This window comes from Sparus aurata, chromosome 15 (assembly GCF_900880675.1).
Source record: "Sparus aurata chromosome 15, fSpaAur1.1, whole genome shotgun sequence".
In the NCBI taxonomy this organism is placed as follows: Eukaryota; Metazoa; Chordata; class Actinopteri; order Spariformes; family Sparidae; genus Sparus; species Sparus aurata.
The window spans coordinates 2,090,721-2,117,128 of NC_044201.1; the positions used below are offsets into that span (position 1 = coordinate 2,090,721).

Here is a 26,408-nt window from a genome sequence, read left to right on the forward strand (position 1 = left end):
CGCAAATTCTTCACCGTTTGCTTGTAAATGAATGCAGCACAACCTGCAGCAGCCTGCTAACGGGACATACTTAGTCTGGGTTGAGAGATGTAATTTCTGGTCACAGCCTGGGTGTGTGTCCTAGCAGCTGCTGCCAATCCGTTGACGTCCATCGCCCTGTTTGCCACCATTGTCGCCATCGTCGGTTAGAGAAAAGGAAACCTGAAAACACTAACGTAAGTCGATGTGAATTACTAGCTGGTGTCGAGCATAAATGACAGCAGAGCGCTGGTCACATGACACTAAGGAACCGGATGTCTGATGGAGGAGGGATGGGAGGGAGCTGAGCGAGGGCCACGCATGGGCCTGACAGGAGTTAGCAGGGCTTGCTTTTAATCATAGCACGTTGTAGGGCTGGGAGATATAGCCTCAAATCAATATCACGATATATTGAGCAACTCACCTCGATAACGATAAATGAACGATAAGTAACCCCCGCGCACCTAAATAAAAGTAAAAAAAATCCTGTGTATAAATGCCACTTTAAAGGACTGTAAAACTACATTGTAGTTAAGATTTATATTATTTATTTAGTAGTTAAGAACAATTGATAGGCACACGATTGAACAGCTGAAAAGCACAGATTACTTGAAATGACAACAACTGAACAAGTTTAAAAGTATAAAATATACAGTCCCTTATAAACAAATTCTAAGCTTCTCGCTTTTTTTATTTCTTCGAATTGAATCACATGGTTGTACTGCAGGTGGTGGAAGAGGTTGGATGTAAATAAATAAACATTTTGAGGACTTCAGAATCAGAATCTAAGACATGAGACAAAATAGTAGAGAAGTTGACATTGCTGCTTAATAATATGTTAACCTCTTGAGCATCAGAGAACCTTTTTTACCATTATTTTCCTTATCATTATATATTTTTGATAGACACAGACTCGGTTTCAGAAGTCAGTGGGTCACATGACATGTAAGCTATTGAGAAAAAAAATCAAGATTTCTGCATATTAATATTCATATAAAGTAGAGGAAGCACTAAAGTACAATAAACATAGCTGTGTCTCATTCGTCCAGTTTACTAATACAATCTGCTGCTGGAGTCACTGGGCCCCATGACATGGAAGATATTGAAAGAACTGCAATTATTTTGTATTAATATATTTATGCTAAGTAATTTGATGACAGTCCCTAAATCAGTTTCCAGCGATTCAGTGCCATGTTCTGGGAGGTGAGCTAACCGTCCTCCTGCTGCTCACACTGGGTGAACCTCAGTAAAATCGCGGCTGGACTCGAGTAGAGCGTAGAATCAAGCCCGACCCGAGCCCGTGCACGTTGTGTCCGAGCCCGGCCCGACACATTAAATGTAATTATGAGCCCAAGACCGATATAAACCCGACAGCTGTTTAATACGTGGGCTGTTATAACTGGCGTTCTCAACTACAATTGCGAGTCGTTTGAACTATAGAAATCTTAATGAATAATGCAACAAGTGCCGCACTTAATGCACTCGACAAAGCCGACAAATGTTATTATCACGGCCCACGACGTGATTAAAATGGGTCCACACCTCCGACTTTCCTCCAAACTTGCTCAAAGTTAATTCAACTGTTTTTATTTTTTCCTTTACATCTTCATGCTCCATGTTGCACTTCAGCTACACAATCAGTGATGCCGGTAACGCGTTACTAGTTTTGTCATTTTCCTTAGTAAAAAATATATAATTTTGCTTTCTTCTTGCATCTCGGGGAGTGACGTCACGTACGCGAGAAGTCACGTTTTCCAGCATGAGGACACTCACGTGTCAGACCACGCAGAGACACAAATACAAACAACAATGGAGGGAGGAGAGAGATGTGCGTTTTCTAGCTGTAAATACAGTCATTATTTTGAATGAATAAAAAACAAAACACAAATGTTTGATCAATGGACCGGCCCGGCCTGAGATAGTGGCCTGATAGGGGTTCACTTGATTACTAACCTGGCATAGCTGGTGTCGCATCAGCGGGCGGAGTTTGCTATCAAATTAATGTAAAATAAGCACATCGGTATACGTCGGGGTAGATTAATCAAGTGGACCTAACATGTCCCCTGTCCCTAGTGGATGTTATGCCTATGACACCGAATATACCGACATGGCCAAAATGACGTGGGTTATCATCGTAAATTTCGGTATCGGTAAATTTTCGGTTTATCGCCCAGGCCTAGCACGTTGTGAAAGAAAAGTATATAGGTGTATCCATTTTGATATGTACAACAATACGTAAAACACGCATGCAGGTAGCCTAAGAGTTTATAAAGCTAAAATCTGATCTTGGATGAGCCAGCAGACTGTTTGGAAAAATTATTAAAGTTATTATTTTGTTTCTTTCTTTGTTTATTTTCTTGGTGCATTGGGGAGCTGCTACATGGGCCTTTTTTACAACAGATATTTTAAGCTAAACAGTTTTATTCATAGGGCAAAACAAAAAATAGGACAATGGTCATTACTTTACAGTCCATGTTCAAACCAGATGTGCAACCACCAGCAACTCACAAATGTACAGCACAGTGCTCATAAGGTAAAATACTTTAACATTTGTTTGTTAAGGGGGCACTTCCACCTGTTAATCTAAACATGAATCCGCTGGCTGTTTACAATCACATGCATCCTGGAAAGTTACAAAGTTAAATTTTTTGCTATAAGTGACATAATTATATAACGTCATCAGTAAACAGGACCTTGTCTGGCTCTCTCACTCTGGAGAGGGAGGCTGTTTTCTTGGGGAAAGTTCACTTAAGTTTTGGTCGGGAGGGCTGACCATCGTAGTTTTTTGTTTTGTTTTGTTTTTTTTGTTTGTTTTTTTCAATACAAGATTCCAGGGACAGTCCATGCCATGCCACTCAATAGTGGAAGGAGTCAACACTTGGTGAGTTAAAGTTTTTTGGCGGGGACAGAGAAATGTGATAAATATCAGGACGACAGACAGGACGACAGACACTTTTCCACATATAACTGTGGTATTTTTTTCCTCATATAAGTTGCTAAAGACACTACCAGTTACTAAGTTACTGTTGTTTGGTCATGTAACATTGCTTTGTGGGACATTTCTCTTTATTTTGCTGAGTGCAGGATCTGTTTAGTTATCACACTGTGAACACCATCAGATCGACACACCCCCGCTCCGTGACGCCGGCTTCTCCATGCGGTTTGCCTCTGCTGCGCCACAGATATTAGGCGAGATTAAGATCACGCTGCCTAAATCATGATGCATGCTGGGTAAAATGTGTCCACGATGACCTGGATGGGAGTGGTTTCTGCTCCGCATCCGATGTCACATGACCTTAAGTTATCAGAGCAGTTGCGCAGTTGCTTTCCAGGTACTGCGCAATCTTGGACCCACCTTCATGACGTCAGGACTTTGCCCTAATTTGCTCTTATCTACGCTGACGTATATGACGTGTGTTTCAATTAATTTCCATATCCATAAGGCCTGTGCCTCTTTTCTACTCAAGTATCACATACTTTCAGATAAGTAGCAGCCATATGGCCGCACCTATGGGCGAGTCAACATGAATAAACCTATAAAATCCTTAACGCAACAACCCTGAAACCCTGAAACTAACTTTACATAACTTGTATCAGCTTTTCTGTTGATGTAACTTGTAAACTGTGAATTGTTGCTCTTTTCTGTACACGCAACATCTATTGCATGTCTGTCCGTCCTGGAAGAGGGATCCCTCCTCTGTGGCTCTTCCTGAGGTTTCTTCCGTTGTTTTTTTTTTACCCTGTTAAAAGGTTTTTTTTCCCATCAACATGTGAAGTTTTTCCTCACTCGAATCGAGGGTCTAAGGACAGAGGATGTTGTTCACTGTACAGCTTGTAAAGCCCACTGAGGCAATGTGATTGTGATTTTGGGCTATATAAATAAAATTGATTTGATTTGATTTGAAAGATGTCATCAATAAATTGCTCAGTTCTGTCACCCTACTCGTCACATTAACAATACAAAGAATTATCCTGAGCTATTTGGCATGTGATGAGATGGCGCAGTGGGACAAGGCATCTGATTCAGTAATTTGTTCTCATTATTGTATTTCATTCATTCAGTGAAATGTATTTCATCCATTGTGAATAATGTTGCTAAAAGAAAATGCATCATCTTATGTGTCTATAGTTATGCATATTTGTTAAATGTAGTTTGCAAATTCCCCTCAGCTGTAACATAATCATGCGCCTAAGCACAGTTGTCATCATAATAATTAACAACTTTTAATTGTAGTGTATTGTTATTGGGCAAGACTTACTATAATGTACCAGATAGACAAAGTTCCAATTTTTTTAATGGTGACATTACAAGGAAAACAGAACATGAGCATTTACAGTAAGACAACATTTAGACTATTCATCTACTCTTGATAAACCAGTTGGACCATTAATGTGCCACTGGGTGACCGTTTTGAAGTAAAGCAACTACAGAATATCCAAATTTGAAGTTGTTATTGTTGTTATTGTGACAAAGCTGTCACTGTCACACCGCAGTGAGGGGTGTCCTGTCTTGGGTTTTTTGTCTTGTAAATTTCATGTTTCATTTTGAAAAGTAACACTCCTGGCTGCCCAAATGGGCCATCTCTCCACCCAACTCCAAAGCCTGCTCGGGCAGCTCACTACACTGGGTATTGCATCCCCTCCTCCGACAACGAATACAGCACCAACTCCGACCACGCCTACAAGTGGACTTGAACTGACACCTCATGTGTTTCCCACAGACAGATTGCTTTTATGATTTCACATATGACCAGTAGAGCCAAAGCCTGGGCCTCAGCAGAGTGGGGTCGGGGTTCATCAATCTGTAACTCTCACAGATTTTCAGACTGCGCTAACCAAGACTTTTGATCCTGTCACTACTGACCGAGAGAAGGCTCAAGAATTGAGCAGATTGAAGCAAGGCAGCGGGTCCGTATGTGATTATGCCATCCGCTTCCGCACCCTGGCGGCAGAGAGTGGGTGGAATGATATGGCACTCTACTACGTGTTCTTGAAGGGGCTGGCAGCTCCTATACAAGACCTCCTCATTCCTCTGGACCTACCTCTTGATGTGGATTCTCTCATCGTGCTGGCTATCCAGACGGACAACCGGCTCGCCCAGCTTAGACGGCAGCAGGACAGGAGGCTGGCAGCAGCAGAGAGAACACAGCGCTCGTCCACCTCGAGCTGGCTGATGGATCATCGTTCGCCGCCGGAGCCGCCTTCTCAACCCTGCACGGATCGAGAGGTGGAGCCCATGCAGCTGGGAAGAGCTCGGCTGACACCAGAGGAGCGAAGAAAGCGGCAGCTGGAGGGGAGATGTTTTTACTGCGGATAGGTCGGCCATCTTGTCATTTCATGTCCAGCCAAGGGAACCCAGGCAATGAGTCATGTTACGGGTTAAAGCCCAGTGCCTCGCACACTCAAGAAAGTCACCGTAACGCATTACATAACCACTGATCTGGATGCATTAATAGACTCTGGAGCTGACGAGAGCCTAATGGATTGGGGGTTAGCTAAGAAGTTGGGGCTCGATTCTGAGCCGTTAGCCAAACCCATCAGGGCCAGCTCCCTAAACTCTTTGCTATCACTCACATCAGCGAACCCATCCGGATGCGCATTGACAATCATCACGAACACATTCGCTTCTATCTATTCGCCTCATCCTCCCATTCACTGATTTTGGGACAACCCTGGCTGTTTCTGCATAACCCACACATAGACTGGAGAACTGGAAAGGTCAAAAAATGGGGAACGGGCTGCATCAAGAACTGTGTTACCTCTGCTAAGAAGGTAGAGAAAAAAAAGGGAAGAAAAAATCACAGAATTTAACCTGTTTTCTACCAACCCTGCCAAAGACGCAGAATACCCGGACCTGAACTCGGTTCCTCCCTGCTACCACCATCTCCGGAAAGTCTTCAGTAAGACCAAGGCTCTGTCCCTCACCTCATTGTCCATACGATTGTGCCATCGACCTGATCCCTGGTTCCACCATCCCCAAGGGCCGTCTATACTCCGTTTTGGGACCAGAGAGAAAGGCCATGAGGGAATACATCACGGCGTCCCTAGAAGCAGGCCTGATTCGCCCCTCATCTTCACCAGCAGGGACAGGGTTTTTCTTTGTGGGGAAAAAAGACAGGTCTTTAAGACCCTGCATAGATTATAGCCCGCTTAATGACATCACAATAAAGAAGCGTTACCCTCTCCTTCTCATGTTCTCTGTGTTTGACCAGCTACAACAGGCCAAAGTGTTCACAAAGCTTGATCCTCGAAATGCCTACCATTTGATCTGTATTAAGGAGGGAGATGAATGGAAGACTGGATTCAACACACCGAGCGGATACTACAACACAGAGTCATGCCTTTTGGACTCACCAATGCCCCCGTGGTTTTTCAAGCCATGATCAACGACGTTCTGAGAGACTTCCTTGACCATTTCGTGTATGTTTATCTTGACGATATTTTGATCTACTCACCCGACCGTGACACCCACCAAGACCACGTAAACCAGGTTTTAAAGAGACTGTTAGACAATGATCTGTATGTCAAAGCTCAAAAGAGTGTGTTTAATGCTGACACCGTCTCCTTCCTGGGCTTCACTGTAGCCCCTGGAAGAGTGCAGATAGATCCGGCTAAAGTTAGCGCTGTGGCAGATTGGCCTACACCTGACAGCCGCAAGAAGGTTCAGCAATTCCTGGGATTTGCTAACTTTTACAGGCGGTTCGTCAGAGGCTTCAGCGCAATAGCTGCTCCTCTCCATGCTCTTACCTCCACCCAGGTGCAGTTTCGCTGGTCTCCAGAGGCAGAGAAAGCATTCCAGATGCTCAAGCACCGCTTCACCTCAGCTCCCATCCTCACCATGCTGGACCCACAGCGCCAATTCGTGGTGGAGGTGGACGCCTCTATCGAAGGAGTAGGAGCAGTCCTGTCCCAACACTCCGAACAGGACGCCAAGATGCATCCCTGTGCCTTCCTGTCGCCTCGGCTGTCCAAAGCAGAAAGAAACTACGATGTCGGCAATCGGGAGCTGTTGGCGGTCAAGCTCGCCTTGGAGGAGTGGAGGCATTGGTTGGAGGGGGCTGAACATCCATTCACAGTCTGGACTGACCATAAAAACCTAGAATATATCAGGAAAGCTCGTTGGCCCTTTCCCAGTCACCAGACTCGTCGGACCAGCAGCGGTTTGGCTTCGTCTGCTTCAGTCCCTCCACTTCCACCCCACCTTCCATGTCAGCCAGGTGAAACCAGCCATGGAGAGCGCCATGGTTCCAGCCGCTGTACCTCCCCCGCCACCGGAGGTGATCGATGGTGGCCCGGTGTACAAGGTCATGCAGCTATTGGCAGTACGCAACAGGGGCCGGGGGAGACAGTTCCTGGTAGACTGGGAAGGCTACGGACCGGAAGAGAGACAGTGGATCCCGTCTCACCACATCGTGGACCCCACCCTCATTGACGACTTTTACAGGGACCATCCTGAACAGGCTGAGACGTCAGGTGCCGGCCCTAGAGGGAGGGGTACTGTCACACCGCGGTGACGGGTGTCCTGTCTTGGGTTTTTTGTCTTGTGAATTTCATGTTTTATTTTGTTTCAGGTCACTTGCCCTTCCTCTTGTGTCACCGGTTTGACATCTCCCCTAATCCCTGATTGTTCCCACCTGTGCTTCCTTCCCTGATGTGTGTCTGTGTCTTCCCCCTTTCTCGTTGCCAGAGTATTTTGTCTCGTTGTGTACCTCCAGCCTTGCTTTCCACAGTCTTGCCAAGTCTTTGTTAAGTATTGCCATGCTTGATTTCTGTTTCGTTTGTATGTCTCTGAAGAAGAATGATTTTCATTTTTAAAGTTTTTGGTCAGCTTGCTGTTTTCTTGCTTGCTAGTTTCTGTTTCATAGTTTTCTTGTTTCCTCCCTTTTGTAGCGTTTTGATTTGTAGTTCTTCATAGCTCTGTGCAGCGTAGTTAAAGTTTATAGCCGTTTGCTTTTTCCTCCCTGAGAGCGATTTTCCTTTGTATAACGTTTTATAGATAGTTTGATATTTTCAGATCAGTGTAGATTTTGCCTTTTGCTTTTCCTCCTTCGAGAGCGACTTTCTGTTTGTGTTTTGTTCGTGTTGTTTATTCCCCTTCTAAGCAGACGAGGTTAGTTTTCATAGCCTGTTTTGTTATCACTCTTTCTGAAGAAGATACAACTGAATTTCAGAATAAAAGCCTGTCTAAACCGTTCACTGTATGCATCTGAGCCCTCCTTTTTGCCCAGGCCTGACAGACACATTTTGTTGTCTCTGAATATGAACTGTCAATATGCATGTGTTTAATTGAGATTGCACATCAATAATCCTGTACCAGAAAGATTTACTATTGGATCAAGTAGGCTAACCCTTAAAAGGTAAAACTCACAATATATATATATAAAAAAAGAAAAAAACATTTTTTTAACAAGATTAATATGAGAAAAAGGCCAGCAAAGTTCCCATAGCATCAGGTAAGAAAACTGATCGCCTTCGTTGATGATTTTCCTCAAACATGAATGGAATTTAAATTTCCTCCATTTCATCGCAGACGAAGAAGGCAAACGCCTCATGCTCAGCCAAGTCTCGTCACATCTACGGGAAGAGAGAGTGTCCGACTTCGTAGCAGCATTTGTATCCCTGCCCCTGCAGTCACCAGCAGATCTTGCTGTTGCAGGAGGTCAGCTGGAGTTCAACTTGAACGCGCCTATTACCCCCAGAGACGCAGCAAAATTTCACCCCTCGCCACATCTGAAACTTTCCCACAGAGGAAGTTGCAGAAAATTGGCGCAGGATCACTACACTGAAAGGGCAATGTGACTGGGGCTAATGTATGGGAGAGAACATATCAGGATGAACAAACCCCAATTCCAATGAAGTTGGGACATTGTGTAAAACGTATATAAAAACAGAATACAATGATTTGCAAATCCTTTTCAACTTAAAATTAATTGAATACACTACAAAGACAAGATATTAAATGTTCAAACTGATCAACTTTATTGTTTTTGTGCAGATATTCGCTCATTTTGAATTGGATGCCTGCAACATTCCAAAAAAGATGGGACAGGGGTAACAAGAGACTGGGAAAGTTGAAGAAAGCTCAAAAAACACCTGTTTGGAACATTGGACAGATGAACAGGTTAATTGGAAACAGGTGAGTGCCCTGATTGGGTATAAAAGGAACACCCCCGAAAGGCTCAGTTCTTCTACAAGCAAGGATGGTGCGAGGTTCACCACTTTCAATTTAAATTTTATTTATAAGGAACAGTGTGCAATGAAAACATAAATGTAACCATTTAATGCATTGCACCAGAGTTAGCCATAGGGTAATTTACATCTGCAGTCCCATTGTCAGGAAACACAAATACAAATACAACATATTGTCACACCGCGGTGAGGGATGTCCTGTCTTGGGTTTTTGTCTTGTGAATTTCATGTTTTATTTTGAAAAGTAACTCTCCTCTCGTTTCAGGTCACTTGCCCTTCCTCTTGTGTCACCGGTCTGGCTTCTTCCCTGATCCCTGATTGTTCCCAGCTGTGCTCCCTCCCCTCATGTGTATATAGTCTTTGTCTTCCCTGTCTTCGTTGCCAGAGTATTTCGTTCGTTTTCGTCGAGTACGTCCAGCCCTATTCACAGCCTTGTTCATAGCCCTGATATTCCAAGAGAGATAAGTATTGCCAAGTTTTGTTTTTGCATATAGTTTTCCTCTGTTGTAGAGTGATTTTGATTTTGAATACCTTTTTGGTCAGATTTTCATTTCGTTTGTTAGTTAAGTTTCATAGCGTTTGCTTTTCCTCCTGTCGGAGTGTTTTCTGTTCGTTAAAGTTTTTTCAGCCTTACTAAGCGTAGATAAGTTCATAGCCTGGGTGCCTTCCTCCTCGAGAGCGACTTTTATTTTGATAGATTTTTCATAACTCCTAGTTTTCTAAGATCAGTGTAGCCTTCCCTTTTTTCTCCTGCGGGAGCATCTTTTGTTCTTGTTGTGTTGTGTTTTTTTTGGTCTGTTGGACCCTTAGTGTTTCACAGCCTGTTCCTTTATCACTCTGTCGTCAGAGAAACTATATTTAAAAATAAAAGCTGTCTTTACAACTGCCTTCCGCATCTGAGTCCTCAGTTTCTGCCCAGGCCTGACACATATATGAAAATATCAAACATCACTCAATGAATAAAGAACAAATAATAAATAGCAATATATTGCATATTAAATGTCTCATACACAGTGGCATACACAGCACACAACCCCCCTGTCTTTTAGCATAAAGACAAATTGATTTAAGCTTGAAAAGTGGACCAGTCCAGTGAAATCATGGAAACCATGTTAGCTGCAGCAGTTCAGCAACCCAGCCATCACACACATATGGGTAGGCAGTGTAGTGTGTCTTGGGGTTAAATGGATAGCTCCACTGCCTTGGAAAACTGTAACTACTGTATTGTCAAAATAACTTGTATAACAGCAAATCCAAATTTCAAAAACATTTATTTAAACAGTCATGCCATCCCCCCAACTCTGTTGCTCTGACTTTGCGCTGAAAGTTTTTTCATGTAAAAAGAAAAAAAGTACTAAGTTGCTATGACAGCGACTTAGCTCATAGAAAAAGGAGTAGAACTAACTGGCACGCTATGTTGGGTTTCTGTCAAAAAAGAAACTCTGACCAGCAGATTGGTCAGTGTGTCATGACATCATTACAGATCCTACAGAAATTATAAGCAAAATTAACATATATTAAAATTGGAGCAGATGCAAAAATAGAAGCTTCTTACTAAAATATGACAAATGTTACTTAATATGAAATTAATGGGAAGAACTAAGACCTGTGTTTAAAAATGTATGATAATCATTTAGAAGAAATTGAAAATCTGACTTATATGCTAAGTAATACAGGACTGGAAGAACTGAAAGCCCCAACACATTATGTGGTCTCTTTGTGTGTCTACCTCACACACACACACACACAATGTCCTGGCAAGTCAACTGTTGAGTGACAGGTAAAATGGCATGATTGCACACATTCCCCTTAAAACTCCTGTTAGTTTCCTGTTTTCTCATTTTTAAAGCTCTGGTCCATTCTCATTTGACGCAGCATGTACAGCAACAATAGCTTGTAAGCGACTGTTTGAAGATGATTTTGAACCATGACCCCTGTACAAGCAACAAACTGGCAGTCACACAACACATACAGACATGCACGTCTCTCTGATGGTGGAAAAGCACTACAGATTGAAGTGGTAAGCATCACCATGGTAAGGCTGACTGCAGCCCCTAGAGAGCTCATCCAAACATTTCAGGCTGCATGCAAAAAATAGCAAATTAATGCAAGTGAAGGGCTCCTGCCTACAGGAGTAGTGCCCTCTTTTTAGAAATACTAGTTTTTTTTCCCCAGAGTCTTTCATGATGATTTCCCTGAAACGTCTCAGATCCTCCCATCTAGGCAAATATGTATCATAATAATCACGCTTTCATTTTGTGTGTATGCCGTGTTCGTTAAAGGGCTCACACAGTGTCACCATCCTTCCATAACTTTAGAGCTGCACAAATCACTATCTTTATATGAATAATAAGTCAAATTAAAGCTGCAAGCAGTGATGAACGGGCCCTCGCTCCATGCACATCGAGCTGCGGGGCTGTCGGAAGGCACGCTCACCTGTTACTTGCGTGCAATGTTGTATGTATGATGTGGAGCAAATTTTATGCAAATGGGATAATGTTAGTTTGACTTTCTGTGTCCAGTGGGTGGCGCTATGGATATGACAAAGTACTGATGCATACATGTATTCAGAGCAACACATTGTACATGTTTGAGCACTTTGGTGTAGATGGGACCACCATGACCACCAGGTATAACGTAGGCGAAAGCTTTTGATAAGTTTTCATGTTCAAGGTGTGAGGACGATGCTGAGTGAATGTGAAGTCTGTGGTGTTAAATGTTTCTCTACATGTGTGAGCAATTTGGTGTAGATGGGAAATTGTATGTTGATGTTATAAGGACTTTGTGTTTTATGCGTAATCCTTAATGTGTGAAAGATGCGACTTCCTGTGTCACCTATGTGGTGTTAGAGAACACTCATCACCATCAAATTACCATAAGGTTCAAGTATATCAAGAGAAGATGGCACCATGAAATTGTCAAGTAGATGAAATAATTATTAATGTCACAACATCTGTTACAACAAGTTCATGTTTCATGGCAACTAATGTGTTGCCACAGCAACAGCATCTGATAAAAAGACAGCATGTTCACCACACACCCCCTTGACAATTTCTTTTACCAAATTTGAGGTGGATCAGGTCAACCTGCTAGGAGTAGATACAAGTATAGCAGAGCCGGCCCTGGGCATAGGCAGTATAGGCAAATGCTAGGGGCACCGCCATCCACATGGGGTGCCAAAAACGGGGGGAGAAAAAAATTGATAATAATGAAAAGATACAAAAATATATATATTTTTTTACCAGTGCCATTACTACTATTATTTCGAAATATTATATAAGTCCACAGCAACTTAACGTCATAAGAAAGGCTATTAAATAACGGAGAGGCCTTTCTTCTGGGTTCCTGGCTTCTTGCACCGTACCTGTCCTCTGTGAGGGGGCGGGTCGAGAGGCCAGCTGCCTGAATCTGACCAGGCCGAGGCCCCAAGACCACGGGAGAGATTTACTGATACTGTAGCAGAACCACAAGGTCCAAAAGACTGAAGCCATCCGGCGCACAATGAAAGAAACAAAGGAAAGAAGTGGAAGAAAAACGTGAAGAAGATACAGGTACACTAACGTCAATGTGATGACGCGAATGAAATTAATAGTTTAATACATCATTAACAACATCTTTGTTGGAGCAGAGTGCTTGTATGTCAAGAGGGGTCTGGCTGCAGACCTCCAGCGTGGGGTCGCTTCCGGTGCAGCCTCCAGTCTCAGGCCGGCTTCAGTCTGAGGACCAAAAAAATAACTTGCCTCCCCAAGGACTCAAGGAGTTCTGAATGCACAGGTTTTGCATATGTTTGCCATTTTAATATGCATCGTTATCAATATGTGTAAATCTTACGTACGCAAATTACTGAATGTTACAAATGTGGATGGGCTGTTTGTTATTTTAAAATTAGTTACATCAACGGTGGCTAGTGTTAGCTCCTCAAGTTTTATGGTAGCATTGGCTTTTTTTCGTAAGCTAACTGTTCATATATAGCTGTGTGTTCAGCTTTGTTCCACCTTTCTAGTTAAGAGTTTAGCAAAGGCATAGGTCTTAAGATGTTGTTGATATCGTCCAAATGAAGATAAAATAAAGATTTAACCATTTGCTATCGTTCAGGCCGCTCGGTTTACTAAAATAAGAAGTTTTCACCCAGCGTATAAAGGTCATGTAAGATAATGGTAATCTTATTTAAAATGAAATGTATGAAATATGAGCTTAACATCAGTTTTTCTTTCATATGTAGATGCATCACTCAATTATTCAGGCAGATGGAAGGCATACAGTGGAATGCTGCACAGCTTGTTGTAAGTTGTTCCACTGCCCCCATTGCCCTAAATATAAGCCCAGCCTGCATGCCAAGCTCCAGCAGCACCTTGATGTACACATCAGATACGCCATCACATTCAAAGGAATGTATCTTTGTGTGTTCATGTGTCTTGTTAGTCACTGGCTAATTAAAAGTTTTTTTCTTGACTTGCTCTTACAACGTCTGCAAATGTAATTTTAACTGCCGGAGTGGAAAGAAGCATTATTAGAAGGACAGACATGGAGGGACACCTGAAGGCTTGCCAAGGTGCCACAACATCCTCAGCTGCTGCTCAATGAGTAAGACCCTCATCCATCAGACACATCTGCTACACCCTCTCCCCTGCTTCAGCCATCCCATATGTCTCCACCTCTGCAGGACTGACTGTTCCTCCTCCTCCTTATACAGTTTAACAGCATAACGTAAAATTAAAAATAGAGTTCATAAACTGGCACCATAAAAAGCTGCTGTGTGTGTGTGTGTATGTGTGTGTGACTGCATGAAAAGGTTTGTTCCTGACAGAATTGCTTACATGTTGTGTGTTGTGCGTGAAAGACAATTTTATCATTTTAATAGCTACATAGCTAATTCCTAATGCAGCTTTCTTTCAATTTTAGAAACCTTTCCCAGTTATTAAAGCCCCTGTACAGACTTTTCATTTAGTGTTGATTTTGGCGGCCCCGCTGGACGAAAGCGGTAGTGTTTTGCCGGAATGAAGACTGCATTTCCCATGAGCTCTAGCGCCCACTGTCGTGAAGACGTTTGTCTGGCCGGCGCGTGTAGATTTGTTTTGGAAACGTCGGAAAGACGACGGGACTTGCTTTGAAAATTTTTTTTTTTTTAGCAGCTATCTGCAGCGTGCATATGGACGAGGTAATGTGTCTATTTGTATTTCTACTTAATATAATATGCCGCCGGTGAAACAAAGTAATGCTGCTGTTGCACTGCAATTTCCCAGCTATATATATTACCCACGGTGCTACAGAGCTAGCGTTACAGCAAAGTCACAGTGATTGTGATGGATGTTTTTTTCTAAGTAAGAAACTGAATCATTTATAATGACAGAGGATATTACCGATGCATCGTTGCAGGTCGGCTGGGCTGATACACACAGCTGAAATGGATGCGTGATCTAAGACGTTTGTTGTCGTTTTCACGAGTGTAGTAACTAGAGCTAATCTAGTGGTAATGTTAGCCAGCTTTGTTGTAACAACATGAATTCATGTATTGCTGTAAACTACGTCCCGCATTACATTTCATAAATGAAATAAAATTTACAAACCTGTCTAGGAGGAATCGGGCGAATTATGGATCCGACCCTCCCTTCAAGCCCCGCAACTCTCTCCATCTCTGGAAGGAATCGCCAATGTTTATCTGTGTTTTAGCCCTAGCTCGATCGGATTCCCTCTCTGCCTTTCGTTGGTCTTCGGTTCTAATTCTTTTTCTTTTCTTTGTCTCATTATCAGCCATGACAAAAGTTTTAGCTCGGTTAGCACTGGCTAGCGTAGCAACAAAACAGCTATGCCGTATCACTTTGGCCGTATCCTGAATGTCGTCAGTTCCGGTCTGACTGCCGTAAATCGTTTCGTCAGTGGTCCGACCCAACCAATGCCTTTCAGAGGTATAGAATTAGACTACTTAGAAAAAGCGTATCTTCACGCTGATGGGCTCATTTGCTGTTGTAGGTAACAGAGACACATCATCAGAAACCAGAGACTTTTCTATATCCAGTTAAAAACTCCGTACAGGGGCTTTAAGTTCTGGACAGTGGAAAGAGACCACTGGTTTGGAAAGAGAGGTAATGTATACACTATTTGTAATTTATATAAAAAGTATTTAAAGTACTATAAAGTATTTAAACTACTGTAAAATCATCAACTGACCTTTTTCTTACATCCTAGGGCTTACCAAGACAGCTGTACGGAAATGACTGTGGCATCTTCATCTTGATGGTAGGAGACAATATTATTCTTATTTGTCTTATTTAATTCTGTGTGCTAACAAGATATTAACATAAAATTATTATTGTTTTATTCATAGTATGCCCTTTACACCGTACTGGATGCCCCTTATGATTTTACTGTTGTAAACTGACCCGCTCATTCAAATTAAACTCAAAATCCCTTAATAACATTTAATATAACATACATGTACAGTGGTAATTATTTTTTTCATTCTTCAGGTGGACATGCCAGTTCTGGGAAGCAGTGTTATGTTATGCTAATGGAGAAATTGAGAGCACAAAAATGTTGACATTTAATTGACTTGCAAATGTTAACACTTTATCTCTGTTATACTTATAAGACATTTTTTTTTTTTCTTTAACTCCTTTTATTTGAGCCATGGCAAAATGTTTGCCCACTGGACAGACACTTCAAAGGCCATCCTGCAAGATGAGGTGTCACCGGTCTTCAGACTGAAGAAGAGGATGATGGATTACATCACTGAGGTCAGATTTTTGGGTGTCCTCACTGGAATGCACAGAGGAACAGAGGGGCTTTTTGAGAAGCTCCCACAGTGGCACATGCTGTATTAAGTGAACTAGTGCAGTGCCCGTAAGAAAAATGTATTCCTATAAAAAAGTGGGAAGTTAAGTAGCTTTTTCATGGATGGCCAAATGAGGCTGTGTTTGAAGGTGGGACGTCAGGGATATTTAGGTTTGTTGTGAAATCGGATATTCCAGGGTATAATTGGCTGTTTTTGACTATTTTCTGATTTTGCCATTATATTTCACCTTAAAAACTATTTACTTGGTGTCATTATTTTCAGCACAACCTCACATGTGTGACTGTACAGTTATTTTTTTATTTTGACATACTGTATTAACACAATGGTACGGAGCCCTGGCGGTGACATGGGGGTTTTTTTTTTTTATCTTGTGAGTGCGACTTACTATCTTGCACGCGCCAGTTACTATCTCGCACGCGCGTCTTACTGTATCTCGCGCGCGCGACTTAGTATCTCCTACGTGCGAGATGTTAATTCAAGCGCATTGTGACGTAATTAAACAGTGCAGTCGGTTAAATGCAGTCTTATTATCATGGATCGAGACCATGTCAGAATTTCAATTGATTAATTAATTAAAGTTAATAAAGTGTCTTATTGTGTAACGGTAAGAGGTACATGTAACAGGTATTTTGATGATCCACAATGAGTGTCCAGGTGTTTTAATAGCTATTATAATGGTTATTAGGCTAGCCATGATGGAGGAGTTGTAAAGGTAATAGTAGTTTGGTAATAATTAATTTAGGAAATAACGTTGCAGCAGTCACAACTGGCAATCAGGACAAATGATTAACAATGGATGCAGGTGCATATAGTAGGCTATCATATTCATGTGAAAGTTGTGACAGAAAACCTACATTTACTAAAATACCTTCAATTTTCCACGACATTCTCACACAGACCACATTCTCTCGGTTTTCGCAGTACACTAAACACGTTTGTTGTCTTCTGTTTTTATATAAAACAGATATACGATTGGTCTTTACACCACAAGGGGGCGCTGTTGTATAAGACAGGTCATAGTTAACACCTGCACGTAGAGAGGTCAGAGTGCAACAACATGGCGACTATGTACGATACGACGCTGCTACTGAGAACAATGTTACAGTATAAGTTGTTGAAGTAAACGGCACTTGTTCATGATTCCAGCGTCCCATCATTGTTGAGTTAACACCACAACGTTAATTTCATTCAATCATTTGAGCGAGTGCCACTGCATCTTACATACTATCTCGTGAGTGCGAGTTATTATCTCGCGCGCGCGACTTACCAACTCGCACGTGCGTGATAGTAACTGGCGCGTGCGAGATAGTAAGTTGCGCGCACGAGATAGTAACTGGCGCGTGCGAGATAATAAGTTGCACTCGCGAGATAAAAAAAAACCTATCCATGTCACCTCCAGGGCTCCGTACAATGGACCTAAAATCACAAAAAAAACCATAAAATCCGAGTAGAAAAAGTTAGATTTTTTTACTGTGAAAACCACAAATATGTTTAACAAACCATTTTTACTTGTAATGCAAATATAAATTGTTGTTTGCTAAATTTGTGCATGCATTTTAAACATTTACGAAGTTATATGTAACTATTTACATTTAAATGCAGGCAATGCTCAGGTCTGCCTGAGCTCCTTCCAGCTGAATGAAGAGCTGCACTGCCTGCTCCACATTCAGCATCTTCTCATTGTTCTGACTCATTAAACAAAAAACCGACTCCACTACACACTAAACACACTACACCAAACACTACATAACACACTAACTACACACTCAAAACACGCTAAATGTCACAAATCTCTCAACTCTCAAAATCGCTGTCTATACACCAACCGTCGTTCGGCCTGTCAATCATCCGCCTCGTCCCTCCCACAACTTCCTGTTCCTCAACAACCAAACTTGCTGCTTGGACACTTTCGTGACAAAAGCCCGTTTTTACCATTTCTTCCTGCACCAGACACAAAGCAAACGTGACGGCAATGTTCGCGAAAAAGCGTGGCGGACATTATTTACCCTAAGTCCAGTTTTGGACGTGCCGATGCGTCCGGTCCATCGCCTCGGGATGTGGGCCGTGTAGCTAGCGGCTAGCAGCTAGCTAGCGGCTAGCTACACACGAACATCCACAGATTCCGATTCCACTTTGTTGTCTGCGCGTCTCCGGATCTCCTCAGATCCGCACAGACTTGGTCCGGTCTCGTTTAATCTCATTAATCCACAACAGTCAGTTTAGATGCACAGAACAGAACAGAACGGGACCAAACCGCCGGCAAAATCCCGGTCCAGCTCGCGTCGCTGCAGGTATCAATCCGCTTGTGCCGATGCGTCCGGTCTGTCGCCTTGGGATGCTAGCTGCTAGCTAGCGGCTAGCTACACACGAACATCCACAGATTCCGATTCCACTTTGTTGTCCGCGCGTCTCCGGATCTCCTCAGACCCGAACAGACTCGGTCCGGACTCGTTTAATCTAATTAATCCACAACAGTCAGTTTAGATGCACAGAACAGAACGGGATTGAACCGCCGGCAAAATCCCGATCCAGCTTGCGCCGCTGCAGATATCAATCCGCTTGTTTCTTCAGGTATGTCGTGGGCTTGAGCTCTGCAGTGATTGGCTCTGGTGCGCACAGAGGACAATGCTCGGTGGAATTTGAAAAGTATTTATGAAATAATTTAGTCACGGTATCATTGCAGTCCAAGCAAATGCGTAGATGCACACCACTGAACCACGCAGCAGCCATGTTGAAAGTCTCGGGTCAGTGTGATCCTGATCCGCAGAGATATTTGACTAATAGAAACACACACACACAGACAGACAGAGATTCCGTGCTTTTATAGAAAGATATACAGCCTGGGAGCATTCAGGCTAGAGAAACTTGGACTCTGGGATCATAGGAATGACCCAAGTTGGGTGTGCTTTTCCTTTGAGAATACTGTTGCCACAATGTGTCATTTTTCTTATTTTATCCACCACTCGGTTCTTAAGATTATTATTATTATTATTTTAATTTAGGTGTACTAAGGCAATGTTTACTGACCATTCTTCATCAGTATTATCAGTATCTAGATCTATCAAGGTGGAATAGTTCCTTGGTGGCATCATTGCTTGTATGTGAATATTAAAAATTGATGTTGAATTTTTTTTCTTTTTCTGTCTCTTTAGGAAGAGGAGCAACTACAGCCTGTTGCATAGCCTCAGCAAGCCAGTGTGTCCATTGCAAAAGAGGCTGAGACAACAGTGGAAGCAGTAGGCGCACTTTCCTGTTCTTTACTGGGATTAATATGATGACAAGCTGCTTGTCAAGTGTCATTTTGCTACATTCTATGCTCTGTGCTTAAGTATAATATGGTATATGTAGATCTGAAATGAAGGAATGCAGTATGTTATCTTTATCTGAATTATTGTGGTCAAATCAAATCAAATCAACCTTTATTTATATGGCGCTTTTCATACAGAAAAGTATCGCAAAGTGCCTTACAGAAATGTACAGACAGCAGAAAAAGAGAAACATCAAATAAAATCAGGAGAAGAAAATTAAAAGAACCCAACCCTCTCACCCCCACAGTCATGCACAGAGACAAACACAAATATATACACACTCATACACACACTCACACATATGCACACAGACACACACACTCACACCTACACAAACACTAGCTGTCACTACAGCTAGAGGTGATGAGACTGTTTGTGTAGCAGTTATGCTATATGAAGACAACCCTTTTTCTCTCTGTCATTTCCATAGGACAAACTTGAGATCAAGATTGTGCATGACTACAAAAGGACAGCAGAATGGGTGGTAACAAACCATCATTTGTTTTCAGGCAAGGTGGAGCTGCCCGATGCAGTCCAGATGGGAGGGGAGGAACTTGCAGAGGCTGCACAGCAATATGCCAGACTTTGTGTTGAGGAGCAGAGTGCGGACATGGATGACCAGGAAAGAGAAGGCATCTTGGAGCCATAAAATTTCTGTTCTCCAAAATTGAAGACGTGGACATTTAGTAAAGAGATGAGCGATAAACAAGGCTACTTGACATACTGCAAATGTGAAATTGATGATTGATGGCCTTGTAGAGCACTACTGTTGTTGCTGTGCTGAATAAAGGGCAACTGATTGTTTGATCATTTTGTCATTTTATGTGTGTCTTTTTTAATCAAGCACCAAATAATTAACGTTGATTATACCATGAAGAAAACAGGTAAGTTAATGCATTTGAAGATAATGATAGTTTTAACTATTCTTGCCCTTACACGTTGACATTGTATACATTGTACATTTGATTGGCCTGTATGTCTTCTAAAGACCTTCAGGTGTATTATGTATAAGAGTTGGGTGAAACCATACACAGAAATAGCACACAATAAAATAATGTATTTAACATGATAAATATTGTACATAAAAAATAAAAAGCAGAGGCAAATTATATTTGTATGTTATGGTTTTAAGTAACTACTCCTGCCCTCCACATGCCTTTGTTTCGTCTAGGCTTGATTACTGCAATGCCTTATTTTCAGGTCTTCCACGTGAGAGCACCAAAAGTCTTCAAATGGTTCAGAATGCTGCAGCCAGAGTCTTAACACGTACAAGAAAATTTGATCATATTACACCAATCTTAGCATCTCTGCACTGGCTCCCAGTACATCTAAGATCAGACTTTAAGGTGCTGCTGGTGACATACAAAACTGTACACGGCCTTGCCCCGTTGTACATGTCAGATCTCATTAAACCATATATTCCAACTCGGGCATTACGCTCTCAAAATTCAGGGCTCCTGATGGTTGCTGGCTGCAGGGCTTTTTCCTATCGGGATCCTTTCCTCTGGAATAACCTCCCAGCTGACATCAGACAATCTGGCTCTGTTGACGCCTTTAAATCTAAACTCAAAACTCACTTCTTCGATTTAGCCTTTAATTAGCCCTGATATCAACTGTAAGCTTCATCAGTGGGTCGGTGTCAGTCTCAATGAGTTCCTATAGTACTAGAGTTACACTGTGCTGCCGACGAGTCTGAAAAATCTGTTTATTCTGATAAATACTGCATTTCTCTAACCTTTGTTTTTGTTTTCTGTTCCCACAAGCTGCAAGCTGTGTCACTCTCTATAGCTTTCTCCTCCCCTCCTGTTCTCTCTCCTCCTTCTCTTTCTCCTCCTCCCCTCTTTCTTTCAGGCTCCCTTCTGATAGACCACGGCCCCCTGGTACCATCTACCATTTCCGGGCTCCTGCTGCCTTGAAATACTGACTGATCTGGATCGTCACACCCCGGGCTCTGCTGGATCATTGCTCTCCTCTGCTTCACTATCTCCTCATATCTTTATTTCTGTAAATCTTGATGCCTCTCTCTGTCTATTACTAATTATCTTGTGTGGCCTGCCCTCTTCCAGGTCAACATGGTGGACAGGAGGTTGTCTGGCTCGGGCTCCACTTTGTGATGCCTCGTCCTGCTCGGTCATCTCCTGGTTCCACTAACAGTGTATAACTTGTATCAGATCTTCTGTTGATCGATCAATCAATCAATCAATCAATCAATCAACTTTATTTATAAAGCACTTTTCATACATGAGTATGTAGCACAAAGTGCTTTACACAGGAAACATAAAACAATAATAAAGAAAGCCCCTCCCTCCCACCCTCCGTACTATATACATGCACACATACGTACACACACACACACACACACACACACACACACACTTACTACAGGAAATAAGGAGACATGGCAAGGCACTGAGGATTGAGGAAACGCCACCTTTGGGGCCGTCCACACTGGGAGGAGTCACAGGCTGTGCCACGGGGGGCACCAGTGCCCAGGCCCCCCGACCCTGACAGACAACGACTGGCTGGGCCAAAGGGACCCAGGGACAGCACCCCCAGCAGCATCCCAGACACAGCTCCCAGTGTGGAGGACCCCCCTGAGGAAACTCTGGAGTTAACCCTTAAAAACTAAAAACATAAGATAGGATAAAAACCCTGACAAAAGATAATTTAAAGAAGTGAACAGTTAAAAGGATAAAATGCATAATAATAAATAAAATAAAATAGTATCGAAGATAAATAATTAAAAAAAAATTATTTAAGATGAAAATTGTTTAAAAAAAACAAAAAAAAAACAAAAAAAAAACAAAAAAAAACAAAAACAAAACAAGATAGGAACAACAACATAAAATACGATAGAACCACATAAGAATGGAATAAGAATTTAAAATATTAGTTAAAAGCCTCATTAAAAAGGTGTGTCTTTAACCTTCCCTTAAAAATATCAACAGTCTCTGCAGACCTGAGGTTCTCCGGCAGGCTGTTCCACAAGCGGGGGCCATAGTGGCTAAATGCCGCCTCACCGTGGGTTTTAGTTCTTGGTTTTGGTAGGGATAAAAGGCCAGAGCCGGAGGACCTCAGGGTCCGCGAGGGTTTATATGGTAAAAGCAGGTCAGATAAGTAGGAGGGCGCAATGCCGTTAAGACATTTAAAAACTAGTAAAAGAACCTTAAAATCGATCCTGAAGCGCACGGGGAGCCAATGCAGTGACTCTAAAACTGGTGTAATGTGCTCCCGCCCTCTGGTCCTCGTCAGCACTCGTGCGGCTGAGTTCTGTAATAATTGGAGATTTAGAGTACTCTTTTTGGGAAGACCAGAGAGCAGGGCATTACAATAATCTAAGCGACAGGAAATAAAAGCATGCATTAGCACCTCCGTACTGGCCTGGGAGAGAAACGGGCGGACTCTGGCTATGTTCTTAAGATGATAAAAACCTATTATTGTCATATTTCTGATATGTGGAATAAAATTCAGCTCAGAATCAAAAATCACGCCCAGATTTTTTACTGATTGTGTTGGTTTAAAATGTTGTAGTTTTGGAAAAAGTTTCTCTCTCTGGCCTTCAGGACCTATAACTAAAACCTCAGTTTTGTCCTGGTTGAGCTGTAGGAAATTCACTGCCATCCATGACTTGATGTCTACAATGCAGTTAAGAAGGGCATCAATTTGATCTGTTTCATCAGGAGACACGGCAATGTACAGTTGTGTGTCATCAGCGTAACTATGGAAGCTGATGCCGTGTCTCCTGATGACATCCCCAAGAGGAAGCATGTAAAGATTAAAAAGAAGTGGACCTAAAATTGACCCTTGGGGAACCCCACATCCAATTTCATGGGTTCCTGAGGAGCATGTATCCATACTTACATAAAAGCATCGATCTGTGAGATAGGAACAAAACCAGTTGAGGACAGTACCAGAGAGGCCGACCAGATGGCTGAGTCTGTTTAATAAAATGTGATGGTCTACTGTATCAAAAGCAGCGCTTAGATCCAGTAGAACCAACACTGTGAGCTTTTTGTTATCTAAATTCCATCTGATGTCATTTAAAATCTTTAAAAGTGCTGTCTCGGTACTGTGGTTTCTCCTAAAACCAGACTGATGTTTCTCTAAGATGTTATTTCTGTTTAAAAAGTCATTAACTTGGTTAAAAACCAGTTTTTCTAAAATTTTACTTAAAAACGGTAAGTTGGATACAGGTCGGTAGTTGTCAAAAACGTTGGGGTCTAAGTTGCTCTTCTTAAGAAGGGGCTTCACCACTGCCATTTTGAAGGCGGTGGGAAAGACACCCATCTGAAGAGAGCAGTTCATGATGTTTAAAAACTATTCCTCAAAGAATCCATAAAATGATTTTAAGAGTGATGTGGGAATTGGGTCTAAAGGGCAGGTTGTTGGGTTTACTTGGGAGAATACTCGACCAAGTGTCCTTGCATCAACCAGGGCAAAACTCTCCAGTGTTTCTTCAGGCAAGGACAACAGTTCAGATGCGTTAACAGATAAAACTTGATGGGATAAGAGGCAGGATCTGATGTCCTTGATTTTGGTTCTGAAGTGGTCTGCAAAGTTCTCGCAAAGATCGTCTGTGGGTGTCTTAAAAACTTTATTAGCGTTAGAAGCCGTTAAAATATTAAAAGTGGAGAAGAGGAGTCGGGGGTTATTTTTATGGTTGGTGATGAGTTGTGAGAAATGGGAAATTCGTGCCTTTCTGACTGCATTATTGTAGCTTTTGAGTTGTTGACGTAAAATCTCGTAATGAACTGTCAGTTTATTTTTCCTCCATCTTCTCTCTGCACTCCTGCATTTTCTTTTCAGTTCATTGATTTCATTGTTTTTTCTCCACGGGGGTGTAGGTTTTCTTTTTATTGTTTTTGTTAAAAGTGGAGCTACTGAGTCAAGAGTTGACTTCAGTCTACTGTTAAAATTATCAACAATAAAATTACAAGGTGCAGGTAAAATTTCAGCAGGAGTGCTCTGTAAAATCCCCATGAAATTTGCAGCCACTTCAGAAGTTATATAGCGCCTCCTCACTGTTCTCACCGGGGCCTCCCCTTGGTTAAAACTGGTGATGTTAAAAAATACACAGTAGTGGTCAGACACAGCCAGGTCGGCAACAGAGGACACACCGATGGACAGGCCATGGGTTATGACCAGGTCCAGGGTGTGTCCTCTGTTGTGAGTCGGCTGCATGACGTGCTGCTTAAAATCAAGACAATTCAAAAGATTTAAAAACTCTCTGGATAACGGGTCCGAGGTAACATCAATGTGTATATTAAAATCACCAGTTATTAAAATCCTGCTATAAGAGGTATGGATAATTGATAACAGGTCAGAAAATTCACTGATAAAAGAAGTAGAGTGATGGGGTGGTCTATATACATTGATGCAGAGAATCGGAGGGCTGCTAAAAGTAAAGGCATGGTGCTCAAATGACATGTAACTGTTAAAAAACACTCCATTTGAGGTTAGGGAGTCGTGGGTAATGGATGCCGTCCCACCCCCTCGTCTACTGGAACTGAATGGATAGGAGCAAGGACCTGGGGGACATCAATCAGTGTTGTGCAGAGCAGCTGGTGTGAGTTTGGGAACGTTAGCATGCTGTACGCCGTGTGTCAGGTTGGCTGACAGCATGCGGGTACCTGCCCTGTTCAGGTGAAGCCCGTCTGGCCCAAAAAGATGTCGCCTCTCCCAGAAGACATCAAAGTTATTAACGAAGCCAACGTGGTGTGAGTTGCAGGCAGAGGAGAACCAGGTGTTGAGGCTGAGCAGCCTGCTGAAGCTGCCTATCCCTCTGCCGCAGGTGGGGGTGGGGCCGGAGATAAAAACAGCCACCTGGGACTGTGAGACGATGTTAAAAAGGTGGGAGAAGTCTCGCTTTAAAAGTTCGGACTGTTGCTTGGCGATGTCATTTGCACCTGCGTGGATGATAATCCTTTTTGTCTGCGGATGCGAGCTCAGGATGTCGGGTATTTTCCCCGTTATGTCCGAAACGGTGGCTCCGGGAAACGACATGGTGAACGCCCCCTTCATGCGGACGTGCCTCACAATTGAGTCCCCGATGACCAGGGTTGTGGGAGCGTCCTCTCGGGCTTCAGGGGAGTAAGCCGGCTCAACCACCCCGCCACCCACACCAGGGCCCCGGGTGTGATCCCTCGCCTGGTGGGGAGAACGGGAGGAGTGCCAGCGCACCGCGTCCCTGACGAGCCGCTTGCGCTGGGATAAGGAGCGGGAGCGGGCCGCCCCGTGATGGACATCCACCTGCTGGAGGACAGCTAGCCGTGAGTGGAGGAAAGGCTGTGGTGTCCATTAACGGGGGCATGGTGTCTGTGGCCACAGGAACAGGTGGTGTTTCCTGGTGCGGGTCCCGAGCCGCCGGCTTCTCACTCACGGACAGAGCCGTGTACTTGTTGGAGAGCTGTAGGCTCGGGGTAGAAGTAGCCCCGCCATGAATCCCGCTCGGAGCCCTCGTCCGCCCGCGGACGACCACTTCGGTCCAGGGGGTCCCCCTATTTGGAGTGGAGCAAGCGGGCCGCCGACCGGAGGAGGACGGCTCCCAGAAAACTGTGTGCCCGAGTGCAGAGGTGGTGTTCAGTGGTGCTAACTCACCGGCCTGTGAAGTCTCCAGCCAGCTGGTCAACGCCGGGAAACGGGACCTGAGGGTGGTCAGCAGGGAATCCTTCTTCTGCAGCTCGTTCGACATCCGTTCAATGTCCACGAGAAGGTCAGCAATCTTTTTGAATGCCTTGTTCAGCGTTTGTTCCATCTCTCCAGGTGAGTCGGCAACGTCCAGTGTTGACATGGCGGCTCACCGGGCTTTTCTTTAAAAACTTAAAATCTAAAAATCCGATTACTAAAAAATAAATAAATAAAAAACTTTAAAAACCACCAATGTTGTCCTGCTGTGCTCCGACAACACAGACAACAACTGGATCCATGCACAACAGTAATTTACTTCCAGTCAGTGAGGAGGAGCAACGTTAGCTAGCTAGGAGCGACCACAATGTCTGATGTCTGCTGCCGTCAACCGCTGCCGTCAACCGCTCTGTCGGTTGTGTGGTGTGTCAAACTGTTGTTTGAATGTGTGGATCCAGACTGTCTTGTGTGTGTGT

At 43.1% G+C, this 26,408-nt stretch overlaps 1 protein-coding gene and 1 long non-coding RNA gene across 2 annotated transcripts in view; one reads left to right on the plus strand and one right to left on the minus strand.

Annotated features, from left to right (window-relative positions):
• The window catches only part of atp6v1ba (ATPase, H+ transporting, lysosomal, V1 subunit B, member a), a 93,561-nt gene extending 93,252 nt beyond the window's left edge, over positions 1 to 309 (minus strand). Inside the window, exon 1 of the mRNA XM_030441747.1 lies at positions 71 to 309. Coding sequence (XP_030297607.1) covers positions 71 to 179 — 109 coding nt within the window. The 5' untranslated portion in view covers positions 180 to 309. The remainder of the gene's footprint in view (positions 1 to 70) is intronic.
• Positions 310 to 15,172: 14,863 nt separating this feature from the next.
• LOC115596566 (uncharacterized) lies at positions 15,173 to 20,095 on the plus strand. The gene is made up of 5 exons (XR_003986924.1): positions 15,173 to 15,290; positions 15,394 to 15,444; positions 15,833 to 15,941; positions 19,153 to 19,236; positions 19,818 to 20,095. It is a non-coding gene; the product is annotated as an uncharacterized LOC115596566 (long non-coding RNA).
• Positions 20,096 to 26,408: the final 6,313 nt, after the last annotated feature.